Below are 20,824 nucleotides of genomic sequence, written 5' to 3' on the forward strand. Positions count from 1 at the left end.
CTAGAGGGACGCACTGTTACGAGTGTGGGTTCATTTAAAGTGTGATGTTTGCGTGCGCACTATTTTGCACCTGTTTGGAAATGTGGGAAATATTAAATGCAAAGTTCAGCCAATAACAAAAACAAACCTCCTAATTTATGATTTTTACTTCCTCGATAATCCTGGTGACGAGCAGCTTTCATTTTACAGGTTCTTACCTTCTCCATCTCGCCGCTCTTCCTCTTGCGTGCTGAGCGGGTGATTTTGACGGTGACGGCGCCCTCCTCTCCCTGCCGGCGCAGAGCCATGCGGTTGGGCTGCAGCGGGCTGAAGGAGATCTCCAGCTCAGGCCGAGGGAAGCGACTCATTCTGCCCTCCTCTGTGGAAATCTCAGAGGACTCCAGGACTGACGGACAGCCGCTCGAAACCTGCGGGACCACATGTGGGCTTAAGGTCAAGGGTCACTTCATCATCACTCCAGAGAGAAATGTCACAAGGTCTGGCGATCGAGGCTTCTCCGCCTGTTACAATAAAGGTGTCGAGGCCAGTTGGCACAACTGCTGAGTGTTATCAAATCAAAAAGCCGAGCCATCAGCTGTAAATCACCTCACATGAAAGGTGACCATGAACAGGCCAATCAGAAGTGATGTGGGTTAAAATAAGGAGCGACATCACAAAAGGCACAGAGCCACGCCAGCAGCCAGAGCAAAAGCACGTCACAGCTGTATCGTAATAAAAATCTCTGCTGTAAGTGAGACGACTCTCACAGCACCATCATTTAAACATGTGACATGTAGTTAAGTTTCCATGTTGTTTAGATGTCATTCAGCTGAAGCCCCGCAGCGTTAAACAGTCTGAGAGCGAGTGAGGAACAATTAAAACAACAGTCAAATTCAACCTGGTACCAAGGCTTTGTACAAGATGTAATAGTGTGCAGGTTAATGGTTTTAAAATGACTCTCAGCTAAGTGGAAAAACAAGGAATAAGACAGCTACATAAGCACATTTCTCAGTGATGCTCATGAAGGAAAGACGTTTCTATAAACTGAACACCTTACTGTTGTCGTCCCACAGAGTCGAGGTTTGATGGATCGTCGAGGAAACGTGACGCTAACAGATTACCGTATTTCCCGGACTACAAAGCGCACCTAAATATTAGCCGCACAAGCTAAAATCAGGGGAAAATCCTGTTTTGTACATACATTAGCCGCACCTGACCAAAAGCCGCAGGTGTTTCAATGTTGACTTATCATATGTAAGAGAATATGCACAAAGGGAATTGTCAGGAAAGAGATGGCTGTTTGGAGACATCACTTTTATTAATATTTTGAAAAACAAGTTATGGGTACATATTTGCACATGTAGTACATAACAGTAACCTACAGCACACCAGAAAAATAGATTCGGACTACCTTTTAGGCTCAGGTGCAGTGACACAGCTTTAACAAGAAGAAAAGTCAGTCATTCACCACCATCTTTCTCTTCTTCCTGCGCACTAAAACCACCAAAGTCCTCTTCTCCAGTGTCGGATACAAACAGGCTCAGGATGGCTTCGTCATCCACTCTTCTTCTCTCCTTCGTTGTCACTTTCAAAACCAAAGAAATCCTCATTGTCAGAGTCGAACACCCTCAGAAGGGCCGTGGCGGTGTCCTCCTCTCCATCATGCAGCAGTCCAGCCCTTCGAAATCCGTTGGTGATCGTGGATGTTTTCACACTTTTCCACGCTGTCAGAATCCACCGGTAGAGTTGGGCATAACTTGCTTTTTGGGCATAACTTGCAAGTTTATCGCCGCTGATCATCCACGCCTCCCGCTGAATGCGTAGCGCTACTTTGAAGTTTGTTTTTCGCGCTACTTCGTACGGCACTACGTTGCCTGGCGGACGGACATGTGACTAACATACCACTCTTGAACCCCGATCCTTCCGCCAGGCAACGTAGTGCCGTACAACAGCGGAACACACAAAACAAATCGTCTTACGATATGACAAAAATCACGGACAATCCATAGAAAAGCCGCACCTGACTAAAAGCCGCAGGGTTCAAAGCTTGTGCAAAAAGTAGCGGCTTATAGCCCGACATTTACGGTAGTCGCTATGTGATGGTTTTTATGTGTGTTGATTTTGGCTTTTAATGATAATCTGCTCAGGTGAATATTTGGTGTGTGGCTTAAGTTACCATGGCGATACACCCCAGCAGGAAGTCAAAAAAAAACTTTGTGACCCTGAAAACTCAGGGTTAACCCTGAAGTCACCTCGCTGAGCCCCAAATCCTGCTTTGTAGCACACGACCCACACTGAAGCAGACAGCGACTCAAAACAGTTCCGGTTATGAAAAGCACATCACGACAACTTCTGAAGTGCTCATCTGCACGCCGCGAAAAGACTCGCTGACGAGGAAAAAACAAAGGCCGTGCAAAAATTGACACTGAGCATAAAAGTCGGCAGAAATGAAAGAAGCTTGTTGTAACAGGGCGGCCCTTACACTTGTGTAGAAATTTGTTTTTTCTGAGAGTGAAAGATACGGGAAAAGTTGCTGCATGCAGTCCTGCAACTTGTTGACCTCTAAAGGCAGTTTATCACATATCTGCATTCCAGGAGGTTCAGACATGCTGTGAAAGGCCTCAGTCCGCTGGAACCTCGAGCACGAACGCTTTAAAACTGACTTCACACGTGAATCTTAGATTATTATTTTATATGTGCTGTTAGTGTTTACGCAAAATACTTTGGATTTCTTGGTTTATTCATTTTGGATGTAGTAAAATCTCAGGTGTTGTAAAGGCTGCAGACAGGAATTAGTGTTTGGCCAAACACAGCAGATTAAAAACTCATCAAGCTGTCTTCTCTTTGAAATTGAATTTGGACAAAGTCCAGAACTGGCAGAAACCAATTGGCTTCTAGTGCAACCACCTACAGTCTAAAGTGTGAGAGCTGGTACTCTGAGTGCCTGATAATGAGGACTCCAACAGAAGCCTCTTTGGTTTTTCTTCTGTTTACTGCAGGCTGGAGAGAGGGGAAACAGTGACGCCTGCTGGAGATCCGTCGCAGGTTCGAGGGAGCATATCCGCAAACTAAGTTGTATTGGACAACACCGTCAGGGGTCTGTTAGATCCAAAACTCGTGCACCAAAGCACCCAGAGCCATAAAGAACATTATGAACTCACACAAAGAGCAAAGATGCCACAGAGGGTACGGCCACCACAGGAAGAACTGTGGTGAGTTCAAACTTCAAAGTTTAAACTTAATCGATACAGAAATTCTGTCGCCCAAAGGCACGGTTCAACAAAAAGGCAAAGGGGGGGGTGGTCTGAGCTGCAGGCAGAACTCACTGCTGGCTCGTCTTTGAATCAATGTGTCAGATCAATCGTCTTTGAATGTGTTTGGATTATTCGCAGAGCTGCTGGACTGCACTGGAAGAACGCTCTGATGACTCCAGTCACATGACCTCAGCTGCAGACTGTATCTGACCTTTTCCCGTTCCCTCTGTTTGATCTGTATCATTAATTTAATACACAGTATTGTTATCTCTCTCAGTCTGGTTTTTGCATTATGTTTTAATTCAAATTGCCAAATCTGCCTTAGTTTTATGTTATCTGTAATGTGTTATTTATGGCTATAACGTTAACTCTGTGGCTACTATTGTGTGTCACTATTACTCTGGAGAAAAAGGTGAAGTAGAGGGAATAAAGTCGGCTGACTAATGCAGCTGTAACTGAGCACACGGAAACTCACCACTGTGGTCACAGCCACTCAAAAGAGCCGTGGCTCAAGCACACGCGCCAACTCGAGCGTACGTTATCGGTTCATAAAGAAAAATCGCCTCTCGCCACTCCCCAGCTCTAGCACCACAAAGGCTCTGTCACGTATCCCACACACTGGTTTGTGACTCTAATAAGGACTGTGTGTGAGGGGATATCTACAGACCACAGGAGGAGGAGGTTCAGTACACAGCTGTTGTTCCTGCACTCGTGTCATCTCAGCAGCTTACCCGGCTGCTGACAGACGCTCTGGTATCTTTCCTTCCAGACTTCCTGACGATGGTTTCACTCCTGGGTTTCTCCATGAGAGCAGCAGAGCTCTCTTTGTTTCCAGCCTGCTGCTGCCAGAACGAGAAAACATCTCATGTTATTATTAACGTCTTTTGATTGTTTTGGTCCCAAAGCTACAAATTGCAGAAAAAAAAGACATAAAAAGTGATAAAAGTCACAAACAAGTTGGACACTACATATTTTTGTACAGGTACAGCTTTGCTATCTTACTTCTATATGTTCACATTCCAACACACACACACACACACACACACACACACACACACACACACACACACACACACACACCATTGAAATGATTTTATTCATATATCGGGTCAGGGTTTAGATCTTAGTTTGCCTCCTTCAGTGCTGTCATTCACACTCATCTTTGTGGTTACTCACAGCTGGTGTTTAACACTAAAAGGAAACATTCACTCATCCTGGGACATCAGGGGATTTTCACCCACACGTCCCAGGAATGGGTGGACCAAAGAGAAGTACACAGTTTCATTCGTTTTATTTGTTTTACTTAACGATTTGTCACCAATTTTAGTGGGATTTTTTCATTTGCTGCTCCGATGATACAATTTTTCTACTTCCATGAGATGCTGTGTATGAGGGGAAATAAAATAAGAGTACAGTGGTCCCTCGCTTTAATGCGGTTCACTTTTTTTACGTCTCATTGTGTTCTGCGTCCTGATTGGCTGTAGATCAATCTCGTGCCGTGTCTCCTGTACAGTACAGAATGCGCTCAGCTTGTCAAATTTATTTAATTTACATAAGTCTTCGATCTCTAGCACTGAAGCGCTGTACTGTGTGTTTGTAGGTTTTCTCCCCAACAAACAACAATGTCGACGAGACGTTTTGCAGGCAGCCGCGGGTCTTTGGTTTCATTCTACAATGCTGGACTTATTTTTCTATGAGGGTTTGAACTTTGAGTGTTTAAGCAAGAGAGAAAAGTGTGAAAATGTTCATGCCTGTCTGAGAAATAAAGCTGGCAGATTTCACCTATCGCGAGTTATTTTTGACACATAACTGACCACTGCACTTCAATTTGGTATGTATTGTTGTACTTTCTTGATGGGATTGTTTTATATTATATCAGGTAAACTATACCAGACGTTTCCTTGTTACAAACAGCCCAGTTTGTCCGTGTTCTCTGCTCATCTTCTGCCTCTGTTTATAGATGGAGATCAGATGTGTCTAATCCGGGCGTCCTCTGCCTTTTTCATTATATTTACACTTCTTACATTTAAGCTGAAGCGCTAAGCAAACCAACAAAAGCAAATCTGCACGCCTGAAGCTCTTTTCTCGTCCCGTTATCCTCTGACCTGCTCGCTGAGAAATGAAAACGAACATCTGTTTGAACATAAGAGAAAAAAAATGTTCCTGCTGCCCGCCATCTTCACCTTCAAACATAAAACAACTACAGAGCTATGCACTCATTTACATCTGCTCTCTTTTTCCATGTAAAACTAAAAATACGGCCCTTTGTTTAAAGACTCCTCAGTTTTGACAGATGCTACATAAAAACATTGAGCTTTAAGCTAAAGGCGCTCCTAACATACTTTTAAACCATAGGAGTAATCTGAGGGCGCAAAGATGTCGAAGCATGCTTGAACATTTTTAAGCGTCTCGGTTCCTGCTCAGACACAGGATGCGTTCTGCTCCCTGCCCGATAAAGTCAGATTTGGATGGTCTCAGGCTTTACAGAGGTCACGTCCAAGGGCTGTTTCCTGATAGACTTCTACAGGACCTGCAGTGCTTTGGAAACCACAGGAGTTTCCTCCTGGTGGTCATTAAGGGCATAAAAGGTTTTACCAGAACAACTTTTAAGTAAAAGTTAGCAGAACGTTCATCCAGACATGAAGCCGACAGGTTCAGATGTTGTCGGCTTACGATGAAAAGAGTGCACGTCTGAACGGGGCTATAAATCAAAGATAAGCACCACTGCCGTCCAGTGTGGAGGATTAAAACCACAAATCTTTAAAGCCACCTTTCAAATGCGACCATGGGTGGATATCTGATTTTGAAAAGTTCTTGTTTGACTCGAGTAAGGCTTAAAACACTGACCTGTGTCACTGTGTCCTCCTGTTTCACTGTGGAGGCCTTGAGCTGCTCCGTCAGCCTCAGGATCTCTGCCTCCTTTTCAGACAGAGCAGCCTGCAGCGTCGCCACGCTGGGACCACCGTCGCTGCCCTGAAACAGGAAGTTCATGGACACTGAGCATGTTTTCTGCATCTCACCTTCAATTTCATGCTTTTGAGAGACCCTTGAAACATGCCAGAGATGGCTGACAATATAGACTTTCAACACATATCAATTCATTTTCCTTTGTATTGATACACCGATACGGTTCGCTCTCACACCTCCCGGCACATTCCTGATTCATCAGCTTGCTGCCGACCCATTCACCCTCCATCAGAATTGGTTTCTGGCTTGAACGTCTTCGCCTGAATTACCCCAACGCTACAACTACTAGCCCAGCCTAGACTAGTTTATGCTATCTGAGCAGAAGTCGAAGGTGAGCAGGTATGTTTGAGCTGCAGGCCGGTGGGTGGAAATAGAAACTGGGACTAATTTGCATATTCATAGATGGAGGAGACCGAAGGAAGCAAAAGGTGTCGAGTTGGATCTGAGCCACTCTGAGGCGTGAAGGGATTACTTTATGGAAAACAGCATGCAACGTTGACGAACAGAGATGAGCTTTTCATTTTTTAAATCAATGCCAGAAGAAGAACTTCGAAAGGTCAAAGTGGAAAGTTTAATACTTTCTAAGGAAGTCGCACTGAACACAATAGCTCGCACTACATAAAGCTTAAGAGTGGTACACCTCCTATACACAGGGAGAGACGGGGGGAGCCCTGTTTGCCTGCAGATGTAGAATCCATTCCCCTCACCACAGAATAAAAGGAACACTCTGAAAAGGTTGAACTCTTAAGAAACCAACAAAATTGCTTCCAATACATCGGAACTGAGGTCTCTGACTTTGAATCATCCTGGAACATATACAGTGGCTTCAATTTAAAGTTCTGTATGACTAGAAAGATAAACAGCACAAAAAAATAAAAAATATAATTGAAACTCATTTTCTGTGCATCGCTCAGATATAAAGGCTTCGTGTTTTCCTTGTTACGAATGGCTGTGAAGTGTTTTCTCTTTGGTTTCCTTTTATTTGTTATTGTTGTGGAAAAATAATCAAATCAGCGGGCACGGTTTAGTATTTCCTGGCGAGTTTGCAACCATTCAAACAGAAACAAGCTGATAAAGAAGAATAACTGTTTTCTGGAGACTAAAATAAATGGATATAAAACACACTTTTTATATTTATGGTTCCATTAAAACCTGGAAGCGTTTACGCCGCTTTGACTTCCATCAAAGTGGGAAAATGAAGAACTACGTTTGGACAAACGGCAGAGGAACCGGCAACATAAATGAGCTAACAATCAAAAGCAGGCCGGTGCGGCGGATCCCCGTCGTTCATTATCACTGCTGTGCGGAGACGTTTTTAAACGACCGAGGCAACAGGCAGGAACTCTTTTCATTCCATCACCAAATTGATGCCAACATTTCAGTATTAGGTTATTGAGGTTTCTGCACTTGATCAAAACATGGACACAGCGAAGGAAACTCTTATTTTATTTATTAAAGATATATTTGATGCAGACGATACCAAATGATAAAATTGAGTTGTGTAAAAATATGACTAACATTTTATTACATTCCCCTTTAAAATCTCCAACAAGTTGTCTGCAACTCAGACATCCATCTCAGTACTCCATGTTGAAGCGTGCACAGGAGGTAAGCTGCAAACCTCCTGAAGCATTTTTACCTTCACTGCACAAAAGTCATGGCAAACAGCAGGAGCATGAAAACAACACTGGAAGAACAAGTTTTTAACAAACATGATCAAACTTTCTGTCCTGTCACACCTGAGGTCAAAAAACAGCAGTGGCTGTTCAACAACTTAAGGCAGAACAACTCGCGCTGCAGTTCTATCAAACATCATATCTGAAGAGATCCAAACACAAGGGTGTCACATTTTACTCGCTTCGACTCATCTCTCCTTTCTTCCTCACCTCCTGCACTCACGTAGCTGGTGGGAGGGGCTAAAGGGCGGCCACACAGGAAGTGACCAGCAGCGATATCATAGAAAGCCAATGACATTCAGCGATTTCGGTAGAATTCAATCTGAAATTAAACTATAAATAAGACCAAAAGATACTGCTGGCTGACATATGATGGGGGGGTTATGTATTAGACGGTTACCTAGACAACGCTAGTGTGGACTGTCCATTAGTGACTAACCATCAGCTGGTAGCAGCTCCTTCTGCATTGGATGAGCTTCTCTTTTTGTTTTGATCCATTTTCTTGAAATAAATTTGAAAACCGGCGGCAGAAATTTGACAGATACTTTTTTTTCCTCTTTCTTTTTTTTGGGAAAAAAAAAAAAAAAGACGCATACTTAAATATCTGCAGAAATGCACAGCAGGTCCCGGCGTACGTTACAGCGTAGGGTTTCAACCCATAAAGTCATCCTTAGAGAGGCATGGAGAGGACCACAGGATGTGCTATCTGAGGGCTCGACGCTATTTTATTTGAAACTGTATCCACTCATAATACAAGTCCAGTGATTCCCTGTAGTGACTTCATATATCTGTGTGCAATCAGCACTGCAGTGTCAATATTTCAATGCTGTAGCTGTTTTTCCCACATTCACACTTATTGACTTTCCTTTACGTCACTTAGTGGCTTTTCCGATACAGAGACGCCTGCAGCAAACTGGCTGCAGATCTCCACCAATTTTTTTTTTAAATCAATACGGTTTGTGCATAATTATAACACCCCTCCCCCAACTGACTCTTTTATGCTTTAGGTGGACTGCCCGGTCACATTGAGTGATGATACTATGATAAAAAGCCTAAAAGCTAAAACAGATATAGTTCCACATTCACAAAGGTGTATGTGAGGTTTAAAAAAAACAAAAAAGGGATGCAGAAAACGTGGAACAGATAACCTGTTCGCTCTACGAGGCATTATTCAGTCCTCTTCAATAAATCCTGTTTAAAGATTTAAATAAAGAAATAAAACATGGCAGGAAGTTCAAACGTCCACCTCTGACTAAACCGTGATCCATCACATCACAGCAGGTTTTAAACTGATGGGCTGTAAATAGACTGAGGTGAAACACAGCAGGGCTGTAGGCTTATTTTATTATATACTAAATATACTTTATACTGAAGGACATTACCTGACGGTGTTTGAGACACACATTGCAAATATCACCCCGTATCTTGCACAAGAAACAGACGATCATGCCTTAAACCACCATGCTTAACCTTTCCCATCTTTCTTTTATAACAGGAGCCCGATTTAAGACTCTGCCTCCGGGGCCTGTGATCCTCGTTATGTTATACTGACCTCTTGTGGCGGCTGTGTGTTATTTTGCTGCAGCTGCTGGATGAGCTTGTCTTTCTCTGCTTGGCTGGAAAGAAGCCTTTTTAGCTGGACCTCCAAAGCTGCGACCAGAGTGTCTCGCTCCTGCCTCCAATTCTCCATGGTTTTCTCCTTTTCAGCCAGCTGGGACTCCTGACGGAAAAGGAGAAACAGCATCATACAGTGGGGCAAAAAAGTATTTAGTCAGCCACCGATTGTGCAAGTTCCCCCACTTAAAATGATGACAGAGGTCAGTAATTTGCACCAGAGGTACACTTCAACTGTGAGAGACAGAATGTGAAAAATAAATCCATGAATCCACATGGTAGGATTTGTAAAGAATTTATTCGTAAATCAGGGTGGAAAATAAGTATTTGGTCAATAACAAAAATACAACTCAATACTTTGTAACATAACCTTTGTTGGCAATAACAGAGGTCAAACGTTTACTATAGGTCTTTACCAGGTTTGCACACACAGTAGCTGGTATTTTGGCCCATTCCTCCATGCAGATCTTCTCGAGAGCAGTGATGTTTTGGGGCTGTCGCCGAGCAACACGGACTTTCAACTCCCGCCACAGATTTTCTATGGGGTTGAGGTCTGGAGACTGGCTAGGCCACTCCAGGACTTTCAAATGCTTCTTACGGAGCCACTCCTTTGTTGCCCGGGCGGTGTGTTTTGGATCATTGTCATGTTGGAAGACCCAGCCTCGTTTCATCTTCAAAGTTCTCACTGATGGAAGGAGGTTTTGGCTCAAAATCTCACGATACATGGCCCCATTCATTCTGTCCTTAACACGGATCAGTCGTCCTGTCCCCTTGGCAGAAAAACAGCCCCATAGCATGATGTTTCCACCCCCATGCTTCACAGTAGGTATGGTGTTCTTGGGATGCAACTCAGTATTCTTCTTCCTCCAAACACGACGAGTTGAGTTTATACCAAAAAGTTCTACTTTGGTTTCATCTGACCACATGACATTCTCCCAATCCTCTGCTGTATCATCCATGTGCTCTCTGGCAAACTTCAGACGGGCCTGGACATGCACTGGCTTCAGCAGCGGAACACGTCTGGCACTGCGGGATTTGATTCCCTGCCGTTGTAGTGTGTTACTGATGGTGACCTTTGTTACTTTGGTCCCAGCTCTCTGCAGGTCATTCACCAGGTCCCCCCGTGTGGTTCTGGGATCTTTGCTCACCGTTCTCATGATCATTTCGACCCCACGGGATGAGATCTTGCGTGGAGCCCCAGATCGAGGGAGATTATCAGTGGTCTTGTATGTCTTCCATTTTCTGATGATTGCTCCCACAGTTGATTTTTTCACACCAAGCTGCTTGCCTATTGTAGATTCACTCTTCCCAGTCTGGTGCAGGTCTACAATACTTTTCCTGGTGTCCTTCGAAAGCTCTTTGGTCTTGGCCATGGCGGAGTTTGGAGTCTGACTGTTTGAGGCTGTGGACAGGTGTCTTTTATACAGATGATGAGTTCAAACAGGTGCCATTCATACAGGTAACGAGTGGGGGACAGAAAAGCTTCTTACAGAAGACGTTACAGGTCTGTGAGAGCCAGAGATTTTCCTTGTTTGAGGTGACCAAATACTTATTTTCCACCCTGATTTACGAATAAATTCTTTACAAATCCTACCATGTGAATTCATGGATTTTTTTTTCACATTCTGTCTCTCACAGTTGAAGTGTACCTCTGGTGCAAATTACTGACCTCTGTCATCATTTTAGGTGGGGGAACTTGCACAATCGGTGGCTGGCTAAATACTTTTTTGCCCCACTGTATATGCCCGACCAACATTCTCGCCAATTAAAGCTGCGCTCCAAAAGTAACTCCATCAGTAAAAATCATCCTCCGCTGTAAGCATCACAAGCAACTTTGTGAAGCTCATATCTGAAAGCAAAAGCCACATTTTAACTAATCAGGTTTGTTATTAATACGTATGTCTGTGCTGAATTTATTGTAAGGTGGGTCCTTTGATAATAAGAAAGTGGTTGAATGGCCATCACAATCTAACTCGGTTCAAACCCTCATTGGTCGATGGTGGGTGTCAGACAGTTTTTAGCATTGTCCTCCTCTTACCAGCTCGCTCTGCAGCCGAGTGCAGCGCTCTCTGTCTTCGGCAAACTTCCTCATTTCTTGGTTCCTCTTGTCCTCGGCCTCTTTAGCTTGGCCGATCAGGGAGACTTTTTCCTCCAGCCATTTCCTGCGGTCCGCCTGGTGCTTCTCTGCAGAAATCTACGGAACAAAAATAGTACGTAATAAAACTAAAAATAGTAAAAGGTAAAATTGCAAACATGTATTCAAATTAACTAAAAAAAAAAAAAAAAAAAAAAGGTGCTGAACTATGTTATTGCAAACCTGACTCAAAATCAAAGGCCTGCTAACAGGAATTCCTCCAAACTCAACCATGAACCCTTGTGTGTAGTTGGCAGACTGAATTACACCTTCTGTCTAAAGAAAAAACATATTTAATAAATTTGTCTATTTTCTTCCACTTATCCAATCAGGGTCACGTGGGAATGAAACATATCACACAGCTGACATGGGGCGAGAGGGGGGGTACACCCTGGGCTGTCCCAGTGCTAACACAGAGAGACACACACAACCAGTCACATCTATGGGCCATTTAGAATCACCCGAACTAACCTCACCCCACTGACTGCATGTGTGGAGGAATCTGACGCTCTCACGGGTCTCCTACAGCAGTTCCCTCAGTCCTAAAAAGAACCAATGTGACCCCGGCTATTATTAAGGTTTATTCTTCTTCGAGCGAGTCACTTCCTCCACGCAGCAGGTCGGAGTTTTATATGTCACACTTTTTCTTTTAACAAAAATGTACTTGGTTAGAGTCAGAACACAAAGTATTAGGTTGAAGTTGGGTGTTAAACTTAGACAAAGATCAATGTTTAGGTTGAAAACAACAGTTTCTGTTTGTTCTTCTTTTTTTTCTTCTTTCTTTTTAAAAAAAAAAAGAAAAAAAAAGCTTGATTTATTTGGTTGCCAAGGTGACGCGATATTGTGCTGACTGCCACAAAATCGTAACTAACGTCCATGAAGACAAGTTGATTGTTTTTTAGACTATTTCTCGGTTTGTTGAGATCAGGCTCGACAATCGCAGATGAAGATCTGGTGCAGTCAGACCTCAGCATAACAAAATGATCCCCATCATCCTGACGATGACGCACACAGCTGTTTAACACGCATATCGGACCAGCCAAAGACACGTGAACTGTAATCAGGACTGAAAAGACTGAACACATGATCGTACAGAATATAATATACATGTAATCTTAAGTCCTGGGCTCAAAGTCCACTTGCAGACACACTGTTTGGTAACATTTCTGTTCTGGGACATCAACACAAATGCTAATAATGAATCTGCTTCCGTACCTTCACGCTGTCCTGAGCTTCAGCTGCTTCCTGTTTGGCCCTTTTTAAGTCATCTGATTGGCTGTTGCTGAGCTGCTGGTGTGTGTTGTTTCCACTTCCCTGCTGCTGCAGCAGCATCTCTTTCAATTTTTCCACCTCTGAAAAGGTTTACAGCACAGAACGAAGACTGACGACACAGCATATGTAAAGTTAAATGCAACTTTAAGTATAGCTTTACAATAACTAGTAAGACATGAGAGTGCAAGAAGTACCGTTAAAAAAAGAGAAAGAAAATGGGCAGAGAACATCTCTATTTACTGCATAATTAAAACTATGAAAACTAGAAGTAGAGCATGTCAAAGGTCAAAGTCGATCAACTGTTGCTTTAAAAGACTGAACCTGAGCCAGTGTCCGTACGAGAGCCTTCGACTTCCTCTAACTACTAAAACCTGCCTTCTTTTCACCTCCTGTTTCTTACCACTGGAGAGCTCCTGGATGAGGTTAAGTTTCTCCTCCAGGACCTGCTCCATCTGCTCCTGAGTATCCTCCTGCTCCGACAGAGCCAAACGCATGCCCTCCATCACCCGCTCCTTGGCCTCCAGCTCTACGAACGACCAAAAACACACGCAGCAAAAGTTCAGGTTCACATCCACCACGATGAACAAGTTAGTAACCTCTGCTGGTTACTAACATAAAAACCAGTTAGACACTACTGGGAAAGCTTGAGTGAACATTTTTCCTGTTCAACAGTTTGGCGATATTTGAAGAGTCCATATTGTGTGAAGTTAAGAGCAGGACACATGAACATGGGAAGAGCACCAACGTCTTTACTGAAGGACCTTTCACAGGTAAAGACAGTTGGTGAGGACAGATTTTTACTCTTCCTTCTTCACTCAGTAAGAAAGAGTAGGTGGCGGAGAAAGGGGAGCTTAGCGCTGCCTTTGCAATAAAGGTAAGTGGGAGAAAGTGGACGGACGGCTTAAACGTTAAGATAAATGTGTTTGGGGAAAAAACAACATGTATAAGTGAATAAAGCACAGAGAAACTCTGACCTTTACAGGCCTGCTGGTAGCGCTGCAGCGTCTGGTCAGACTTTGCATGAGATGACTGCTCCTACAGAGGCAGGCAGAAGGCATCAACAACATGAGACGCTCCCCACAAAGAGAACGACGGTCTCACATTTACTAGTTATCATCATCACATGTACATTACACAATATATTATTATCAGCAGCATGATGATCTTGCTCCCACACAGTGAGTAGTGTCTGGTGGAGGAACAGATGACCTCACCACTTTGAGCTGCTGGATGGTTCGGTCTCTGCCGGCGAGGTCAGACTGAAGCTGCTTCTTTGCTTTCTCAGCGTCGGACAGTTTCTGCTTCAGAACCTTCTCCTCGTCTCTCATGGCTGAAATCTGGACAAAAAGGACAAAAAGTAAGGATCTGAAGCTGACTTTACTCAGTCACAGTAATCTATCTTACTAGACCACAGAGCAGTCATTACTATTTTTACAAACACAAATCAGCATTAAAGGTTTCTGAAAGTAAAAGGTTCGACTTTTTCCCAGCATGCAGCTCTGCAGGTTAACTGTGATTCAGAGCTCTGCTGCTCAGGGCTGTACCAGCCTAACTGGAGCATGAACGGGGTCCAGCTCACTCCTGATAGCACCGTGAGGATAAATGTGTACAGGCACAAATGTGGTGCATGTCTGAAATGTTTGTGAGGACACGGCTAAAAACATTTAAGACACATCGAAACATAATTTAAGCCCATTTAAGCCAAGTTTGTTATTTTAAGGACCTGCTGTCACTGATGTAGATCACTGGATCTACTTTATTTAAGAATTAGCAGCAATCCTGACCTCTCACTGGCACTAAAGCCATCTTTGCACTGGAGTTCTAATATTCACGCAAAACTAAACTGACACTAAACATTTTAAAGTAAATAAAACCGAACTGAAACAGTCAAACTCACACTGGAAACCAACCAAAACTAAACTCAATTTAAAAATCTAAATAAAATAAACCAAATTAGGAAAAAACTGTAAGAACTCTGCTGGAAGCAGCTGATGTGCTGCAGTAAACTGCATCAGCAGTGAGGAGTGTGAGCGACAGACTGAAACATCCAATAATGCGTGCACCTCCTTCTGGACCTGCTGCATCTGCTTCTTGTAGTCAGCCAGCTTCTCTCTGAGGTCTGAAGAGTCCTCCTCCTTCCTCTGAAGGTCCACGCTGAGGCTCTTCACCTTCTCTGAGTCCTGCTTGGCGTTTTCCTTTAGCCTGAGAGGGAAAGACACGATGTTCAGACTCTTTCATGGCTGGATTTTTACAACGTCCACCAGACTCAAAGGTACGAACAAACCAAAGCAGCCTAATAAGTGCTAAAAAAAATGATGAACAACACAGTCAGTGCTTCCCACTCTGTTACTTTTCTCCTTGAGAGGATATAAACAGCAGTTTGGGAGAGCGACACACCTACAGAGAGAATTCAGTCTGTTCTACAGCGATACATTTCTCATTAGTTAGTATTCCCTTTAACACCGTTTATATAAGAACAACATTTTACTGTCATTTTTCATTGTTAATTAGCAACTCAACCACCTTTATGTTCCAGGGAACCATCTCTAAATCCCAGATTATAAGAGAGGGGCAGAAATTTATGAACGAACACCTTTATCAATACAGGCGGTCTATAACAATTAATTTCATCCTGATCGAGTCAAGGTTTTAATTAGAGATAAATATTCTTCGATGTTCACCTGATACAGTCATGAAATCATCACAGATGTAGGTAAATAAAAACATTTAATAGTTTTGTTCAGGTGAAGAGGAACAATGTTTGTGACCTGCAGTATGAACCCGGCTTCATCTTTCCTGATTTTTTGTTGTTACTTTAGAAGTTATAATTAGACTCAAACAGCAAGAATTCTCATTTACCATCAGTAACATTGTGAGCTCTGCGCTGGCTCTGAGAGCAGCTGCGCACTAATGCAGTCATTACAAAGGCAGGCTCAGCTCTGGGCTGATGAGTTTCCCATAATAGCAACTCTTGTAGATAAAACTCATCAGAATGATTGAAAGCATGTGTTTCACAGTGATTTGGAAGAGCAGATACGTGAGGGAGGCGGAGGCGGGATTTTAGAGAGCCGGGCTGAGAGCGGAGATATTTTACACTCCGGCTGTAGCGGGAACCGACGCGTCTGTAATCCTGAGCTAAATGTAACATGAAAAGGCTTTGATCAGTTTCACTGGGCTTAACAACGATGATGTAGCAGCTACAGGCCCAACTTTCCAACTTGCCTCAGATCTAAACACAATGACGAGTTACCTGCTGATGTCCTCGTCTCTCTTCTTCAGCTCGACTTCCTTCTGAGCGATGGCCTCGTGCGCCACCGCCAGCAGCTCCCGTCTCCTTTCGACCTCCTTGCGCCGGGCCTCCTGAACAGCTTGGCACTCATCCTCCTCACGCTGCTCCTGAGCCTCCTGCAAACTCTTCTTCAGGGATGTCACCTGTGCATCCTTTTCCAGCAGCTCTTTCTGCAGCTCTGCTAGCTTCTCCTCCATCTGACTGTCCTTTTCCTCCAGCATCCTCTCGGTCTCTGAGGACGACGGCTGAGCTTCGGTTTTGCAGGACTCCTTTTGTTTCTCCATATTGGAAACTTTTTCCCTGAGTGACGCAGCCTCAGCCTGGAGGTCAGAGTTCATCCTCTTGAGCTCTTTAGCCTCTGAGTGAATCCTGGCGTCTTCCACCTCTGTCTTGAGGCGCTCTGCAGCTCGCTCCTGCTCGCTGAGCTTCTGTCTGAGGTCATCCACGAGCTTGCTGGAATTGGATTTTTGTTCACTCAGTCTGCGTTTCAACTCTTCCAGCTGCTGCAGCGATGATGCTTCTTGTTCTCGCAGCCTCTCTTTGAGCTGCTCGACCTGCCTTTCTGAGGCCGCCGTCTGCTGCTCGAGTTTTCCTCTCAGCTCCTCTGCTTCTTCTCTGGAATCCTGTTTTTGGCACTCGAGCTGAGTTTGGAGATCATCCAGTGGTGCCTGTGACATCTCTCCCTGCTGCTTAAGTTTATTTTGCAGTTCTTCAACTTCCTGTTTTGAAGATGCCTCCTTCTGACTCGACAGCTCCAGCTGCTGGTCCAGGACCAGCTGTTTGTGTGCCAGCTGTTGTTTGACCTCAGCCAGCTCGTGCTCCAGATCCAGCACTTCTTTGTGCTTGGCCTCAGTTTTCTGTCTTTCCTCAGCCAGGCTCTTCTGAAACTGAGACACTTCCTCTTGCAGTTTCTCATTCGCACCTTGTGACACTGCAGAGGTGTGCACTTCCTGCTTTAGCCTGTCAGCTTCCTGTGTCAGAGTTTGGATCTGGGAACACTTCTCCTGAATCGCCTTGGCTTGTTCATCCACTTGTGCTTGAGCAGCTTGTAGTTGGACAAAGGCTTTTTCAGCTCTCTCTGCGTTGCTGGTCACCTGTGGCAGTTTCATGGTAAGCACAGGGAGTTTTAATCAAACACGAGACAAAATTCCACATGATATAAACGACATGTAGCTGAAAACACACACACACACACACACACACACACACAAAATTTGGGCATTTTCTGGAGTTTAAACAAACAAAAGCATCAAACTCTTGGCTGCCCTCTTATTCCCACCACAGCTGGAAGCTCCCACAACTTTAACTCTACAGATATTTGAGTTGGATCTTCTTCCTGACGCCACACTTTTATACACAAGTTTGATACATAGAAAAACATTAAAATCACTACATCTCGACTGATGCGTGAGAGCGCTGTAAACTGTTTCCAGGGCCGTCACCGTATTCGGGGTGATCGATTTAACATTTTTGGTCACATTTCTGGGTAAAAATCATACCTGGTGTTCTGCAGTTTCCAGTTTCACAGTCAGCTCTCCCAGTTCTTGTCGGAGTGCGTCCGCCTCCTCGTGCCTCCTCTGCTCTGCCAGCCTGCTTATCTCCTTCCTCTCCTCCTCCTCCCTGCTACTCTTCTCTTCATGAAGAGCAGCGAGCGCTGCCATGGCCTCCTCCTTGGCTCTCCTCTCAGTTTCCAGGGCTGCCATTGCTTTCTCTTTGCCTTTTCTCTCTTCTTCAAGGGACTCCAGCATCTTCTCGTTACTTTGCTTTAGATCTCCAACTGCTGCAACGGCCTCATCCCTTTTTTTCCTCTCCTCCTTTAAAGATGCTAGTGCCTCCTCTTTTCCCAAAGTCTGGCCCTCCAACACAGCAAGGGCCTCTTCTCTGGCTCGGAGCTCTTTCTGGAGAGCTGTCAAAGCCCCCTGAGTGATTGAAATGATGGATTACTCCCAGTTTAACATATAAACAGGCGTGAAATGAAATGTGAAAAGAGATATTCATGTAATGCAGACAAAAGTAAACAGGTGTAATTTATAGTGTCTGTACTGCCACCAAGACAAACCAGGCTGGGTAATAAATACTGATGAACAGCTACTTTTAACTGTACATGGACGGTTACAGCTGTGAAGACAAGAAACAGATGAGACCACACAGCACCTCCTGTTCATGTGCTCCCCACCTGCAGCTGCTCTTTCTCACGTGAGCTCTTCTCTTGGGCCAGCTCTGCCGTCCTCTGCAGGTCTCCCACTTGTTTCTCCAGCCGGGAAACCTCTGATGACATTTCTTGGAGCTCGAAGAGGACTGTCCTCTTCTCCTCATTCTCATTTCCTCTGGCTACACCATTTAAGTAAGAGAGAAAAGGAACAAAAGTAGGGCACCAGTAATACTTCATTTTGGCCACTCAAAACTAATTTCAAATATGCAAACACAAATTTATCAGAGAACATTTTTATGCTACGGCTGAACAGAGCTACAAATGCATTCTTCATCCAACAGAAAATATTTCTGCAGGCCATGTGCTCACGCTGTTGGGTGTTTATCTGCAAACCATCTGCTTAATTAGACGAATAAACTAATAGATTTGTGTTCGCCGTCTTGTTTTTACCATTGCACTTGTGAGCCAGCGGTTCCGGGGCTTCCTGCTGCCCTTCATTCGGTTCCAGCTCAGCACCTGCCCGAGGCCCTGCTCGGCCTGGATCTGCACTTCTCTGAGCGGCATCAGTGGATTTCTTTCCTCCCACCAGTTCAGAGGAGCAGGAGTTCAGAAATTTGTCCTGCAGGAAGAAAGAAACAGTTTAGTGGGCGCATCCTGGAAATCCTATTTAATGTAGAGGTAATAACCCCACACATGCACATGTATACATATACCTCTAACAACATATAGCATCCCTTATGCATGTTATGCCTGCAGTAACAGGGTGAGGTCCACAGCTTTTTGATTTAAACTCCAACAGGGAGAATCCTCCAAACACTTCAGGCGACTGCACAGAAATTTGTGACGATTTAGATTTAAAGAAACTCGAGGTCGGACCTCTGAGCACAACATTTATCAAAACATGAAAGAAAGCCGCCCCCTGCAGCTGGAAACCACAAACTCGTTTTCAACACTCGAGGAAAAAACAAACAAACAAAAACTATCGAGTTGTGTTAGATTTTCACTCATTTACAACAGACCACCACTGAGGCTACTTCAGTGCTTATATTTGCCTTATGTTCATCTTTTATTCTAAATATGATCATCACAGATGTGCTTGAAACATGATGAATTTGGGCTTTGAGCGACCCCGTCAGGGCGTGCATGTTTTTCATTACAATACTGAGCTGTACACGTGGTGATGAAAACAGACTGAACAAACAGCTGCAGGCAGGAAGCAAACAAAGATGGCACCGTGCAGCATTATTTCAGGTATTTAGCTGACAGATTTCGCAGGTCTTTCCTCCCCACTGCTGTCAGACTCCACAACAAAGACTTTTGCAACTGATCAAACCCACACATGTGCAATAAGACTGCTATATGTGGAATTCTTGTACAATCCTTCTTCTGACGAAGTTGTACTTTTGTATTTTCTTACTCAGTTGTATATAGCAGTTGTATTTCTATTCTATTCTATTGTATATAGTATTTTATTTTATTGCATTTCAGTATTTTCTAATTTCTGCTACATAACTTTGTACTTTTGCTGTAACAAAACAAATTTCCCACTTGTGGGACTAATAAAGGTCATCTTATCTTATCCAGCAGCGATGTATCTGTTATTGTTGTTTCACATGAGGACGATGTGACGTCGGAGAGGATTACCCACCTGTAGTCTGCGATTTCTTTTTATCTCATTTATGTTTAAAACAAAAGTGAATCAGCAGGCACAGAACAAACTGGTAAAGACAACAATAACTGAAGGACTTTGAAGAACGTAAATGAAGGTTTGTGTTACCACGGCTTCTGCCTCTCCACTGGGTCCAGCAGCCATTTTGTTGATGAGATTCTTGAAAATCTCCAGCCTCCTTTCAGCTCGCTCCTCCAGGATTTCTCTCTCCCTGGCCAGACGCTCACTGAGCCGAACACAAACACATTCGCGTGACTTTGAGTTCAGATGTCAAAATAAAATCCCCCCCTGGATCATTGTTAGGACAGCTCTACAAGGGTCTCACTTGTAATCGTTCTGCATCTCGGAGAAAAGCTCCGAGAACTCTCTGCCGATGTCCTCTCGGACTCGGGACTCCATCAGCAGACTTTCAGCTCTGGCTTTCTTCAGCTGCACCTGCAGGTGGTTTAACAGCACCGCCTGCCTCTGAGGGACAAAACAGCAAAACATAACATGAGCTTTTGTACTTTTTTACTTCTTTAGACAAAACCTTTTCACACAGTTTGATAATCCTCTGTGGACACACGCTGATGACTTCTTATTGCATTTGACTGAAGAGCATAATTATATTCAGTCGTCCACTGCAGACATGCACATGAGGTGTAATAGGATAAACCAGTCACTGTTCAAAAAAACCCTTATTTCTCTCATACTGGGCTTCCGTTCATTCACCCTTTGGTGTGATTGGCTGCCCCTCTCAGACAGAAGAAGGCTACAGCTGCGATCAGAGCTTTCTGCCTTTAGACCTCTGCAACAAACCATTTAAAGGAGTCTGATGA

General features: G+C 44.0%; 1 protein-coding gene across 5 annotated transcripts in view; it reads right to left on the reverse strand.

Annotated features, from left to right (window-relative positions):
* The window catches only part of kif20ba (kinesin family member 20Ba), a 65,768-nt gene that overhangs the window by 28,250 nt on the left and 16,694 nt on the right, over positions 1-20,824 (reverse strand). For 4 of the 5 annotated variants that reach the window (XM_076891409.1, XM_076891407.1, XM_076891411.1 and 1 more), the window contains 16 exons: positions 20,332-20,471; positions 20,115-20,232; positions 18,788-18,956; positions 18,362-18,516; positions 17,685-18,104; positions 16,147-17,279; positions 14,960-15,098; positions 14,111-14,233; positions 13,871-13,931; positions 13,297-13,422; positions 12,840-12,976; positions 11,529-11,684; positions 9,429-9,596; positions 6,081-6,206; positions 3,965-4,075; positions 198-407 (listed from right to left, as the gene is read on the reverse strand). In XM_076891409.1, the coding sequence (XP_076747524.1) occupies positions 198-407; positions 3,965-4,075; positions 6,081-6,206; positions 9,429-9,596; positions 11,529-11,684; positions 12,840-12,976; positions 13,297-13,422; positions 13,871-13,931; positions 14,111-14,233; positions 14,960-15,098; positions 16,147-17,279; positions 17,685-18,104; positions 18,362-18,516; positions 18,788-18,956; positions 20,115-20,232; positions 20,332-20,471 (3,492 nt within the window). The remainder of the gene's footprint in view (positions 1-197; positions 408-3,964; positions 4,076-6,080; positions 6,207-9,428; positions 9,597-11,528; positions 11,685-12,839; positions 12,977-13,296; positions 13,423-13,870; positions 13,932-14,110; positions 14,234-14,959; positions 15,099-16,146; positions 17,280-17,684; positions 18,105-18,361; positions 18,517-18,787; positions 18,957-20,114; positions 20,233-20,331; positions 20,472-20,824) is intronic. The other variant, XM_076891408.1, reaches the window with a different exon arrangement.

Source organism: Maylandia zebra, linkage group LG13 (assembly GCF_041146795.1).
Source record: "Maylandia zebra isolate NMK-2024a linkage group LG13, Mzebra_GT3a, whole genome shotgun sequence".
NCBI lineage: Eukaryota > Metazoa > Chordata > Actinopteri > Cichliformes > Cichlidae > Maylandia > Maylandia zebra.